The sequence below is a fragment of the Cyclopterus lumpus genome, chromosome 21 (assembly GCF_009769545.1).
Source record: "Cyclopterus lumpus isolate fCycLum1 chromosome 21, fCycLum1.pri, whole genome shotgun sequence".
In the NCBI taxonomy this organism is placed as follows: domain Eukaryota; kingdom Metazoa; phylum Chordata; class Actinopteri; order Perciformes; family Cyclopteridae; genus Cyclopterus; species Cyclopterus lumpus.
In genome coordinates this window covers 25,536,835-25,550,306 of record NC_046986.1, presented here as the reverse complement: position 1 = coordinate 25,550,306, position 13,472 = coordinate 25,536,835, and the positions used below count along the sequence as shown (strand labels likewise).

At 43.7% G+C, this 13,472-nt stretch overlaps 2 protein-coding genes across 2 annotated transcripts in view; one reads left to right on the top strand and one right to left on the bottom strand.

The window, feature by feature from the left end:
• Positions 1-8,472, bottom strand: part of ccdc93 (coiled-coil domain containing 93) — a 39,901-nt gene extending 31,429 nt beyond the window's left edge. The window contains exons 1-4 of the mRNA XM_034561179.1: positions 8,170-8,472; positions 7,745-7,858; positions 4,420-4,514; positions 699-810 (exon numbers count right to left, since the gene is read on the bottom strand). Coding sequence (XP_034417070.1) covers positions 699-810; positions 4,420-4,514; positions 7,745-7,858; positions 8,170-8,301 — 453 coding nt within the window. The 5' untranslated portion in view covers positions 8,302-8,472. The remainder of the gene's footprint in view (positions 1-698; positions 811-4,419; positions 4,515-7,744; positions 7,859-8,169) is intronic.
• Positions 8,473-8,582: 110 nt separating this feature from the next.
• On the top strand, positions 8,583-11,307 carry si:dkey-251i10.3 (uncharacterized protein LOC553498 homolog). Its single transcript, XM_034562419.1, has one exon. It carries the CDS (start codon positions 8,782-8,784, stop codon positions 11,047-11,049), a length of 2,268 nt encoding a protein of 755 aa, XP_034418310.1. The 5' UTR covers positions 8,583-8,781; the 3' UTR covers positions 11,050-11,307.
• The last annotated feature ends 2,165 nt before the right edge of the window (positions 11,308-13,472 follow it).

Sequence of the window (13,472 nt, the reverse complement as noted above, 5' to 3'; positions counted from 1 at the left end):
AAACTCTCCATTTACTGGTCGGTCTACGTTCCAACCCTCACCTATGGTGACGAACTCTGGGTCGTGACTGAAAGAACGAGATCTCGGATACAACCGGCCGAAATGAGCTTCCTCCGTAGGGTGGCCGGGCTCAGCCTTAGAGATAGGGTAAGGAGCTCGGACATCAGGGGGGAGCTTGGAGTCGAGTCGCTGCTCCTTCGTGTCGAAAGGAGTCAGCTGAGGTGGTTCGGGCATCTAGTCAGGATGCCTCCTGGACGCCTCCCATTAGAAGTTTTCCGGGCACGTCCAACTGGTAGGAGGCCCCGGGGAAGACCGAGGACACGCTGGAGGGATTATATCTCCCGGCTGGCCTTGGAACGCCTCGGGATCCCCCAGAATGAGCTGGAAAGTGTTGCGGGTGAGAGGGAAGCCTGCTGAACCTGCTGCCACCGCGACCCGACCCCGGATAACCGGGTGATAATGGATGGATGTATACACACACACACACACACACACACTTTAGCCAGCCAAACAGGGATATCTTAGTCTAATGGAGGAAAAAATACTTTGAAGACAAATCACAAACAGAAACCACAAAAGGTAAATAACTTTGACTTTATCAATAATACTATTACTAAATGCTCTAAGCAAATGGCCGGTTGATGCTAAATATAAAAAGAATTAAGAGCTAGTGTCTCAGTTTAGGATGAACTTCTGACCTGTATCACTGGAAAAATGTGGATAAAATCCAGCCCTTGGATTTGATGGGGCTCGAGGCGATGAGGACACTTCATCTTTGGTAGCACAGAGACAATTTTCTCCGTCAAAGCTCTGCAAAGAGAAAGAAGCACTCATCACTGAATACATATTTTCTCAGCAATGACTCAAATTACATCATGCTTAAAGAAAACAATAGGATTGATTGCCAATGTTGAAGAAATAGTGTGTGACCTTATGAGATTTGCACACAGTCGGTAAAACGATGGGCTATAATGTAAATGAATGTCAGCCAGCACGATTGTACAAACATGAATGTAAATAACATTAAATGACCGGCCAAGAAATCAACGACCTGGACAAGAACACGGTCGACTTGCTAAAATCTAATTGGTGGAAAAGTGACCTGAAGGGAGGTATATAATTTAGACTTGTAGAGTCTGCTGTGGAGGAAATGTTGAACTTCTTGTAAAAATAGTTGTGTTCTTGAGTAAGCAATAAACGGCTCCCTGTTGGTTGCTAGAAATCAGAATCCGGTCTCTCCATCTTCATTTGCCACAACACCAAGACCATGGAAATAAAATCAAGCCTATCCTATTCACAATGAATGGTGCTTTCAAGAGATTGATGTTGAATTAGCTTTTTGTGATTACATTATTGATGTCCTGTATGTTACTGGCGGCCTGTCCATACTGGCGGCCTGTCCAGGGTGTCCCCTGCCTTCGCCCTATGTCAGCTGGGATAGGCTCCAGCGCCCCCGCGACCCTAATGAGGATAAGCGGTATTGAAAATGGATGGATGGATGTCCTGTATGCAACCGACGGATTGCTCCCTCCAGGTGGGGGAAAACTGCCTACCCCAAGCGAAGGAGTTCAAGTATCTCGGGGTCTTGTTCACGAGTGAGGGTAAGGTGGAGCGGGAGATCGACAGGCGGATCGGTGCGGCTGCAGCAGTAAAACAGGCGCTGTACCGGTCCGTCTTGGTGAAGAGGGAGCTGAGCCGGAAGGCAAAGCTCTCCATTTACTGGTCGGTGTAACAGTTCAGCTCCACACCTTCTTTCTGTTAATAGTTGTTTTCTTTATCTGTTTGTCTATTAACTCTCTTGTCATTTCAGACCCGGTCATTCACACCTGATCATCCTTCATTCCCTTCACCTGGTTCTCACGCCCATCTCACCTGCAACCCATTCCCTCGTTAGTCACTCACTACTTAGGTTCCCTCACTTGCACTTGTCCTCTGCCAGATTGTCTTGTGTTTTGAGACCAAGTTCTCCAGTGTGTATTGGTCATGTCTTGTCCTGAACATATTCTGTTCAGTAAAGGACTATTTCTTACTACCTCCGTTTCGTCCATTGTTCTTGGGTCCCTGGTCTTCGATCCATGACAGTCGGTCTACGTTCCAACCCTCACCTATGGTCACGAACTCTGGGTCGTGACTGAAAGAACGAGATCTCGGATACAACCGGCCGAAATGAGCTTCCTCCGTAGGGTGGCCGGGCTCAGCCTTAGAGATAGGGTAAGGAGCTCGGATATCAGGGGGGAGCTTGGAGTCGAATCACTGCTCCTTTGTGTCGAAAGGAGTCAGCTGAGGTGGTTCGGGCATCTAGTCAGGATGCCTCCTGGACGCCTCCCATTAGAGGTTTTCCGGGCACGTCCAACTGGTAGGAGGCCCCGTGGAAGACCGAGGACACGCTGGAGGGATTATATCTCCCGGCTGGCCTTGGAACGCCTCGGGATCCCCCAGAATGAGCTGGAAAGTGCTGCGGGTGAGAGGGAAGCCTGGGTCGGCCTGCTGAACCTGCTGCCACCGCGACCCGACCCCGGATAAGCGGCTGATAATGGATGGATGGATGGATGTATGCAAAATAATAAACTTTTTAAAAGTATACAAAGAGTACAATCAAGAACTCTCACAATTTTGCATAAGAATAGAGCCTTTGTCTGAAATATAACTTTTAGTCCAACTTGTTATATACACTTAATTTGACCTGTTGCATAAAGCTTCCCTGAGTCAATAATGGAACACTGACTTAGAAAGCCTGTTACGTAATGCAATATGGGTGAAAATAGACACCAAACCAAGTATGGGAGATATAACAAAAACGTTAAACAGCATAAATCTAACAGCCTTTAGAAGTTAGAGTTGATAAACCAGCTCCAATTAAATTATTTTGAATATACTCTGGCACCTTATTCAAGGTACATGTCTTGATCATTGAAACATTGAAATATTTTCATGTATTGTGATGCTAGAATTGGAGTAATTTTAGTAATTAGTAGAATTGAGGACAATGCGAATATGTCAGTTATTGCCTAGAAAATCAGTTATCAAAAGTATTTAAGGTAACAACAGTGGAACGTAACTAAGCACCTTACTTATGTACCGTACTGTTATGCCACCTGACTTAACGCTGCCCTCTTCCCAGAAGATCCGTTTAAGTTATGGAGCACCTCCATCTGAGAGAAATCACTCAGTGAGCTGGATATATATACTCCCAGATCCAGTGCACCTCTCTCTCTTTTTCTCTCTGAGCTGCGAATGGTCGGACCTGCCGTGTTATGGTGCCTGAGTGCATGCTACTATTGCATATATTTTGGGGGAAGCTGTGTAGGGGTTCTCTGGCATTTTTGTTGTTTCTGTTTTGTGGCTAGACAGGGAGCTCAGTATTATTTTTCTTTTTTCGACGGTAGGTCAGTTTGACCTTATGTTCTAGTTAGTGTGGGAGTCTAAGGCTACAATTTTTCAGACACCGTCTATACCTTAAGACGGAAGTGTCGCAGGACAGGTCGTCTATGGAAAGCCTCTGGACTAGAAGTTGCATCGCACATATCTGAAAAATCTCAGTTTCTTTTAATCTTGTAGTAAAAGAAGCTTGAACTGCTTACTTTGCTGACTTAATTTCTATCTCAAAGAGAAATCCTAAGTAGCTCCTCTCATTCTCCTACTGTTCTGGACTCTTTCCAGCCCATCAGCCTACAAATGATAAATAGACTGTAGATGTATAGATCTTTTCTAGTCTTCCAACTACTCAAAGCTCTGCTAAAACTCCATGTCTGACTGCTGCTATAATACGAATGTAAAGTTTCAGTTTTTATAGTTCTTAACTTATATTTTGTCTACATGTTTTTTGTTGTCGTTGTTATCCGTTTTGCACTTTATTATTATTATTACTACAATTACTTTATGTTGGACAAGACAGAAACATACTTTCAGATCTTTTGTATGTTTGCACAAATGGAAGAAATGACAAAGCTGACTTTGACTTTACAATACATTACATCATTCACTAATTCACACCCATTCATATACTGATGGCTGCCCATCACATAGCTGACATTCATATCCACATTCATACACCGCGGGCACAGCTATGGGAGCAAATAAGGTTAAGTGTTTAAATCATTTATTTAAATCTGCTTTTAATCTAGCCTAGTATGTTTGTTTTGTTTCTTATTGTTATGTAATCTCTCTTGTTTACATTGTTATTGTTTCTGTTTAGATATGTAAAGTGCCTTGAGTACCTTGTAAAGCGCTACACAAATAAAATGTATATATTATTATATTTCTGACAATATAATTTTTCTGAAGCTTTAAACCCTTTTGGACATAATCACGTCCACTATTCTGGCTCGAAGACCACAGACTTCAACACACTTGTCTCTTGGACAGCGCACAATCTCAGTGTAGCAAAAAGACAGCTGAAAAAAAAAAAAAAACACCTACATTTTCTGGCCAATGGTTGAGTTTTCTTGGAAAAGTAGATCCACATCGATGTCGAAGTTACACGTGGTAATGCACCAGGTCATACCACCTACCACCTGACGAGGAGACAAGTAGGGATACATCAGTGGTACTCACTCCCTTCACTGTGTGGCGCTTCCTGGGCCCATTGGTTTATGGATATCCACGATTCTTTACCACCTGGACAAGCACACGTCTAGTAATGTCCAGTTTCCAATACAATAACAGATGTACTTTGTACTAACATATGTACTTTGTGATGCTGTGCACCAGGCTTCTTGAAAGACTTGTGAAAATATACTTATTGATTTTTTGTATCCACCTGCTACCGTATAAGTGAGTAATACACTCGGCAAGTACATTTTATAACCAGCAATGGGCAAAAAACGTGACCAGTCGTCTCTTTCAAGTGACAGAGCTAAAGCTAGCTCAATGTGTGCGCTAGCTAGCGGTGGCCATGATTGTACGCAAGACGCAAGTGGCATGGAGGTCCTCTGCAGGATCCGCAGGCAGGCTGCAAGGAGCCTGTTGCGAAAACATTAACTGTTTATGGTGTCTACATATTCAACAGAGCATTCAGGACGTGCGGCTCGTTTCTGTCCTTGAACCCGGAGCAGGAGAGCTACTCCGGGTTCTACTTGCAGGAGAGCGAGTGTTGCCATCTTCACCACCCTGGGAGCAGATATAGCTGTCTGCTTTTCACGCAACATGTTTTTCGATGCTTTCTGTCTCTCTCCCTCTCTCTCTGTCCGCTGGTGGGAGGGGCTCACCTGTGTGTGCACACATGTCTGTGTGCGGATTGTGGCGGAACTCCGCCACAAATTAAACAAAGTAAACTCGACCTTCAGGTGGGGGCGAAAGGTGCCGGTCCCCCCGACCGGCACCTTTCGCCCCCACCTGAAGGTCGAGTTTACTTTGGGCAGGGCACCCCCTTAATATAATGGTAGTGGAAACACTGTATAGGATTCATTTTTAAAGCCTAACTTTCACTTACAGAGCACTGCACGGTCAAACTCCTGCATATGTGGCTGAACTACTTCGCCCTTATTCACCAGCCCGCAATCTCAGGTCCAACCTGTTCGTCCCACACACTCTCCTTAAGACCCGTGGTGACCAAGCTTTTGATGCAGTAGCACCAAAGCTATGGAATGCTCTGCATGCACCCCATACGGTTTGCTGATTCTATGATGTTGTTTTAAAATCAACTGAAGTCAGACATGTTTACACTGGCGCTTAGGTCAAATGAATGCACCATGGCCTGCTTTTTATCAGTTTATAGTTTTTATTTTGTAGCGCCGTATTTTAATGTGTATTGTATTATGCTTTCTTACATGTTGTAATATTTTTGGCCCCTGTTATGGTCACTTTGGTTTAATTTATGTTTTGTTTTTTGTTTTCTCGACCCCTGAACAGCACTTTGTGTCCTTTGTCTGTGATAAGTGCAATATAAATAAACTTTACTTACATTTCAAGGAGGATTTCTCCAAGACAGGGGGATGAAGCTGTGGCCTGAAGTACAGAGAGCTCGTGCAGCTGGTGTTTGTCGCCGGCTCCAGAGCTTTTATTAAAAAGGTGAAGGCGAGATCCTCCTCGTCTACCCACTAAACGGACCACTAAGGCTGATGCTCACTACTATTTGTGTCAAACTTGACCCAGACAAATATGGGGAACAATGTTTTCTAGACTAATTCTAGTTCATATAGGCGGTTTGACAAATCTTTATATGGATCTTTTTAAAGGTTACCGGTAATGCTATGAGGAGCACTTCTTTGTTATTGTAAAAGTTATACATAATGTTACTTAATCTATATCTAAGTATTACTCAGGTAGAGGTATTTATTTTCACATATTTAGAAACATTATGATGCTGCGTTCGCTACTGACCCATTTACCACAAAAGAGGTTGTAAGACAACTTTTCTTTCCTTCATATATATATATATATATATATATATATATATATATATATATATATATATATATCTTTTTTCTTTAAAAAAGGTCAAACCTATGGCCTTGTTTTTTTATTTGCTGAACAGCTAAAAAGTTATTTAGTTACTTTCAAGAATTGCACTTCATTCCAAAATGTGTTTTTAATCAAATTGGAGTACTCTCCTTCCTTTTGATTCGCAAGTATGAAATAAATAAAATACCAATTAAACTGTCTGATTTTCACAAACTTTTTTGTTGGCATAGAAATTATTCTACAAGCCCATTTTCTCACCACAATGATATTATATCTGGAATAATGGAGATATCTTATGCAGAAATAAGAGTATTTTTCTGAAGAATTGGTTTGACCGAAACGTATTGTTAGAGAATCAGCTGATGAACCCTGAAGGTTTTATAATGACCTCATGAGGAATTAATTTGACACTTCAATGTTCCTGTCTCAGTGAAGGAAGACGCTTCTGTAATAACAGCTGCTCCTCGTGGCTCTGTGAGTCTGTAAAAGAGCTTCATGTCCAGCGGATGTTTCTATGGTTAATATTGTTGACACCCCTTAAAATTGTGGTTTCACACCATCCAGTAAGAATAATAACCAAGCTATTTGCTCTCTTTTCCAGTGGGAAGTTGTCTTCAAGCCTTATGTCATTACATATTGGAGTAACTTTGCTCAGAATATTCCTTGGATACAAGTTTGGTCATTCCTCCACAATATGGTATCACAAATAAGATTGGAGAGGTTTCCTTCAAGATTATACACAAGTATTACCCTGCAGAGCATATTCACAAGAGGTTTAAGAAAGATTTTAATTTAAATTGCACCTTTTTCACAGTTCAACCTGAAACTGTGCCTCATCTTTTTTGGCATTCATTGTCAGTACTCTAAACAGTTTTGGGAAAATGTCTGTTTTGTACAATTGTACGATGTTGCATTATTTTATGAACATGTTATATTTGGATTCTTTAGCTATGACAGAAAATTTGAGGAAAGGGTGTATATCATACATTTATTGATTTGCTAAATTCTATATTCATAAGTGTACGTTTCCAAGCCAAAGACCAATTGTTTTTTACAAAGAGTTTGAAATGTATAAAACAACTCTGAAAGGCTGTTCTAACAAAAAGGCAATGAGAACAGTACCGACATGCGTGTAATTGTACAACCACAGTTTTTGGCCTTGAGTGTGCTCTTTATTTTATGCTTTTTTTTTCCTGTCTGTCTTTATTTTTTCCTCTGAGGTTTCCCCCCTAGATTGTTAGTTGTATTGACAATTTACGATATTGTGCACGTGCAATTGTCGAATAAAGAATAACCCATTTTAAAAAGCAAGGACAGAACACACACACAGCTCCGGGTGTACCTTGTCAAAGGGGGACAAGCCTTTGATCCGGGCCCTGAAGTAGCCCGCAGCCAGCAGCAGCTCCAGGGTCTCCGCCAGCTTCACGCTCTGCTCCTCGTCCTCTCGGGTCTCCACCTGGGAGACATTTAGTACAGGGTTAGTTCAGTGTTTCATTATGGGATGTTCCCATCTGCCCTCACGAAGCGGCCTAGAGGAATTTTAATTATGTTCTTGAAACTTGAATTGAACCTTACTATTGAGACCTTTACACAGTTACATTACATTCAATATCCAATTCCCCCGTTAAGGCGATGTGTTCCGACCGTGCACGGAGCCATATTAGCTGCCGTCAACCAGTTATTTGTTGGCACACAACGTTATCGGCAGGTTTGACAGGAAAAGCGTGCGTAACTTTGTAAAACTGTCATTCAAATAATGTTCTTCACCTGAATAAGGTTGCCGTCTTGGTCATACTGGGCACCAATGTTAGACCCAGTTCTCACTCTGTGGAAAACAGACGTAGCCGCCGCCATGATGAACTGCAGCGTTGGTCGTGACAGATCACATGACCGGAACATATGATATTACCAATATTCTTGGTTTATGATGCCTAATTTTAAGGGCAACTACACACAAAACGATACATTAGAACATGTATTATCTGATTTCAAACCACGGTCTGTGTTCTAAACGAGGGACAGTGTCACGATGAGCGCAAACATGTCGACAAAACGACATGCACGCGCCCTTTCCACCAGGAGAGGGAGCAACGACACGAGCTCAGAGTCCGCTGCAGACCATAACGTTATGACGTCACTCTCCTCTTCAAGAGATAGCTCTCTACTTATCTTAATTGCTTACTTTTAAAACAGATTGTACACATTTATATTTGCTTGTAATTATAAATATTCTATTTCCGTTTTCAAGTATTATTCACAGGTAGAGCCACACATTTTGCGACAGTGCTGCTCACATTGCGGCGACTAATTTACGACAACGTCTCCGTTAACGGCTCACGTGTGTACACGCTGCTCCATTCTGTCTATGTGTACTCCAACATGGCTGAAGTCTCTCAGAAGAAAGTGAGTAAAACGGCTCTCAAGAAGAGTTACGAGGTAACAGATATGATCGCAGCGGTGAGGCCAGATGTGTTCTCCGACGACGACGATGATTTAAATATAGCAGATGAAATGAGCAGTGAGGAGGACTGCGAGGATGAACGAAAACGGCGAAAGCTGCTGGAAGCCATCAGCGCTCTCGGTGGGAAGAGGAAGAAAAAGCTGGGGGAGAGATCCGAGGCGTCCGTCCAGATGTCTGAGTTTACCGTCAAGGCGGACGGGGAAGGCGACAAAATCGACCTGTCGGACCTCATCGGGACCATGGGAAAAACCTCCGCTGTCCCAGCCAAGACCAAAAAGCAGCTGAAGAACCTGCAGCGAGGTAAAAAGACAATTGAGTGCCCTCTAAGCAAGCAGGAGAGTCAGAGGATCCAGAGAGATGTAGCATTTCAGAAGGCAGCCACAGAGGTGACCCGGTGGAAAAGCATCATCAAACAGAACCAGAGGGCTGAGCAGCTGGTCTTCCCCCTGAACCAGGAGCCCACTGGCCCTAAACCCATGGAGAGGGTGGTGAGCAGCTGGAAGGCACAAACTCCACTGGAGCAGGAGATCTTCGCAGTCCTGTCTGCCAACAAGCAGCCCATCAACGACCCCATCTTGACCCCTGTCGAGGAGGCTTCAATGAGGGCGATGAGCCTGGAGGAGGCCAAGATCCGACGCGCAGAACTGCAGAAAGCCCGTGCTCTGCAGTCCTACTACGAGTCCAAGGCCCGGAGAGAGAGGAAGATTAAGAGCAAGAAATACCATAAAGTGCAGAACAAGGCGAATCGTAAAGAGTTCCTGAAGCAGTTCGATGAGATGTTGAAAACGGACCCGGCCGCTGCCTTAGAGGAGCTGAACAAGATAGAGCTGGCCAGGATGCAGGAGAGGATGTCACTGAAGCACCAGAACAGTGGCAAGTGGGCCAAGTCGAAGGCGATCATGGCCAAATACGATGATGGGGCTCGCAAAGCCATGCAGCAGCAACTAGAGGTAAACAAAGAGCTGACCCAGAAACTAGTGAACTCGCTGAATAACAAGGAAGAGGAGGCGGAGGAGGCGGGAGGCGACGCAGAGCTGCTGCCTGATCTTGTAAATGATGCAGAGCAAGGACTGGATTCCTTAAATCCCTGGATGAGCGGGAAGCTCTCTGAAGAACCCACAGAAAAAGAGATAACTGACACTGTAGATCTCACAGCAGAGGAGCCTGGAAATACAATTGAAGAAGAGGATGAGGTTAAGGAAACAGAAGAGGAAGTGCTCCTCAGAGAGTTTGACAGCAGGAGGAAACTGCGTCAGGCTCAGGAGATTTTTGCAGCACCGTTAATATCTGTGGACGATGAGGAGAATCCAGCTGCTGCAGCAGAGGACCCAGAAGAGGAAGAAGAGCTCACAGTGTTCACAAGCCTATTCCCCGGAAGAGCAGACATCCGTCAGGAGGCTGAGGCAACTGCAGACGCTGCAGCTCAGCTCGAGGAAGATCTGATCAGGATCAGGACTCTGGACGACATGGAGTTTCTCAGTCAGTTAACCAGTGTTGAAGCAAATGCTCCTTCCACAGACGCAGAACAGCTGCCTTCTGCTCCTCAAACGGCAGGCAAGAACAGAAAACGGAAGAGAGGGATCGAGCTGAAGGAAGTTCTCACCAAAAGGACAAAAGTCATTAAAGTCCCACTCACTCCAACCATGGAGGACACTGAGGACTCTGAAAAACTGGACCAGAGGGGGCTCATTAAAGAGGCCTTTGCTGGAGACGACGTCATCTCCGACTTCCTTCAGGACAAGAGGAAGCAAGAGGACGCAGGGATGCCTAAAGTGGTGGACCTGACGCTGCCTGGGTGGGGTGAGTGGGGAGGGACGAACCTCAAGCCGTCCCGCAGCAAACGCAGGAGGTTCAAGATCAAGACGGCACCGCCTCCACCCAGGAAAGATCAACACCTGCCCAGCGTCATCATGTCAGAGAAGAGAAACGGCTCCATCAGTCTCCACCAGGTGAGCTCGCTGCCCTTTCCCTTCCAGAACCATGCACAGTTTGAGAGTACCATTCGCTCTCCGCTGGGCCGCACCTGGAACACAGAGCGGACTGTTAAAAAGATCATCAAGCCCAAGGTGGTCACCCAGCTGGGCGCCATCATCGAGCCCATGGCCCGGGAGGAGCTGCTGAAGGACAAGAAGCAGGTGTCTACTGGGAATAACAGTGTTGTGGACTCGTGGAAAAGAAAACATTAAGTATTAAATGAAAGACAAGGATTGTCCTCTGCTCAGCCGCTCTGTAGACACTCATCTTTGATCAGTTTCAGTTTGCTTTAATCCATGTTGTGAGATAATGTCAGCATTTAAATAGCTAACATTATGTTGACTGCTTTTCTGGAGCCTTTCATGTTGTATATTTGAGATTACGGTATGTTTAATCCAATATATAAAGTGAACTATGTAGTGAAGACCATTTGAAATAAAATCTCTAAAAATAAAATGGAGTTAAAGATATGGTTCCAGGCTTGTAAATTGAATTAACAGCTATTCCTTTTTTTCCTACACATTCTGCATGTAACTGTAGCTGTGTTAATGGTTCCACATCCCACAGCATTCTGCTTCTGTCGTGTACTGCGTTGTGTACTGGATACTGCTGTCAGGGTGGGGCAGTCCAGCCATTCCTGTCGCTGTCCTCGGGCTCTCCTCTCCTCCATCTTCTGAACTGGTGGTAGTTCCCAGTGGCTCATGTAAAAATATTCCATTACAAGTTAAAGTTCCTTATTGGCATTGATATTTCACTGAAAGTATATTAACAGCCAGATGTCCCAAAAGTATAAAATAAAATACTAATTATGCAGGATGGCTGCTTTAAATACATATTGCTATCAGTCTACATCTTAAATCTTTCAAGTTTTATGCATTTGTCTTCGCAGAATTTACAGGCTGGTAGAAGTGCTAATTTCACTGAAATGTTGTAAAATGAACGGTATAGTATGTATTTTTTTAATTAATAATTGGTTATAGGTTTCCGATCCATGAATCTGTAAACTAGAAACTATAGCTTTTATTCAGGAGTGGAGGAATAAGTACAATAATTGTTCCAAGCAATATCGTACATTTCTTTTTTATGATAGTAAAATACATGTCTTTGGATTTTATTTTATTTCTGATATTTTATAGACCAAAAAACATGTTAGTTAATCAAGAAAATTATCAGGTTAATTAGTGATGGTACTATCAAATGAAATCCTCAATTGCAACCTCAAAAATAAAAAAGTATAGGGAATTATCAGCATAATTTGCTCTAAAAATGAACTTTACCATCCTGGTGTTTGAAGTTCTTTTTTTTTTTTACGAGATGCTGGATATAAAGGTGTCACTGAAAACTATTTGAATGATGTAACCGGCCAGGTCCCGCTGAGCAGCAGGTCTGCGGACGAGCTGCAGCCTGCTCCCACGTCATCCAGCACCGTGTGCTGGTGTGGAAGCTCCCCGGAAAGGGAGGGGGTCCCAGCATCCAGCAACAGCAGTTTAGTCTGTACTTGACTTCCTTCTCCTCTCTTTCACTGTTTGATTTCAAATACATGTGTAAGGCCATGCAGCAATGTCTAAAAGAAAAGCCATTACAGTTGGGTTAAACCTTCACACATGGGTGAGAGTGCATGCTTTGGCACCTGACATCTCTGTATTTCACCTGATAGACACTCTATTAAAGCGGGGGATTCCGTAATGGACTATGCATCAGTTCAGGTAATGGTTGTCAGCTTGAGTGCCCGAGAAGCAGTGGAGAATTCCATTAGAAACCGTATAGTTACTAAATCAGTCATTCTCCATCTTCCTCTCTATCGAACCAACTCTTTGGGCCAATTACTACAGCTTCATACAGCTTTCAACAATGAAAAGAGACCTAGTCCTTGGACTTCCTCCTGCCCACTGGACTGCAACGAGATCAGACAGTGATCCTCACTCAAATATATGAAGGCTGCTGGGGTTGTAAATCAGAGAGCTGTGCGTATGAATGGCCTACAACCCCCATGATGGAACATGTTTTTCTCCATAATGCCCATTTATAAGATCTGCTTAAATATTAGTTCTAGGATGAAGGAGTGTTTATGCCTACCTTATTGGTTGGCTGCAAAACATCGAAGAGGTAATGCTGACTTTAGTTCCCGGATCAGTTTTTACAGTGACTGAAGACACAGGTTATCTCACTGTATTTATCATGCATAGTAATTACAAACTGATTGCCGAACATTAGAGTGAAGTAAAATACCCATGACAGTCTCTTTCTCCGACACAGAGCAGTAGCTGTTCAAAGCTGATTTACTGCAGTCCAATTGACTCACAGGTCTGTACGTGACAATGGGATAGAGGACCCTTTCCCATTTCCCCCTGTGATTCAAGGCCCAACTCCATTCCCACCCTGACAGGTGTAAGATTAACTTAGTTAGGTGCAGAGGCACTCATGCACACCAAATTAAATTAATGGAACAAATTTCCCTCCTAATTAAGATGAAAATACGTGTCAGTTGTAACCTTGCTGAGCACTAATTATGTACAAATGATTTATCATCTGTTTCGTCCTGAATAGCAATGGGCTCACCTCTCCGATAGCCCTGGCTGACTGTTAAGAGATGGCCCCTGATTAACAGTGACAGGTTGTGCTGCGGAGAAGCTGC

What these genes read in the sequence shown, in the direction of transcription:
- si:dkey-251i10.3 (XM_034562419.1), top strand. Translation starts at nt 8,782, where the DNA reads ATGGCTGAAGTCTCTCAGAAGAAAGTGAGTAAAACGGCTCTCAAGAAG.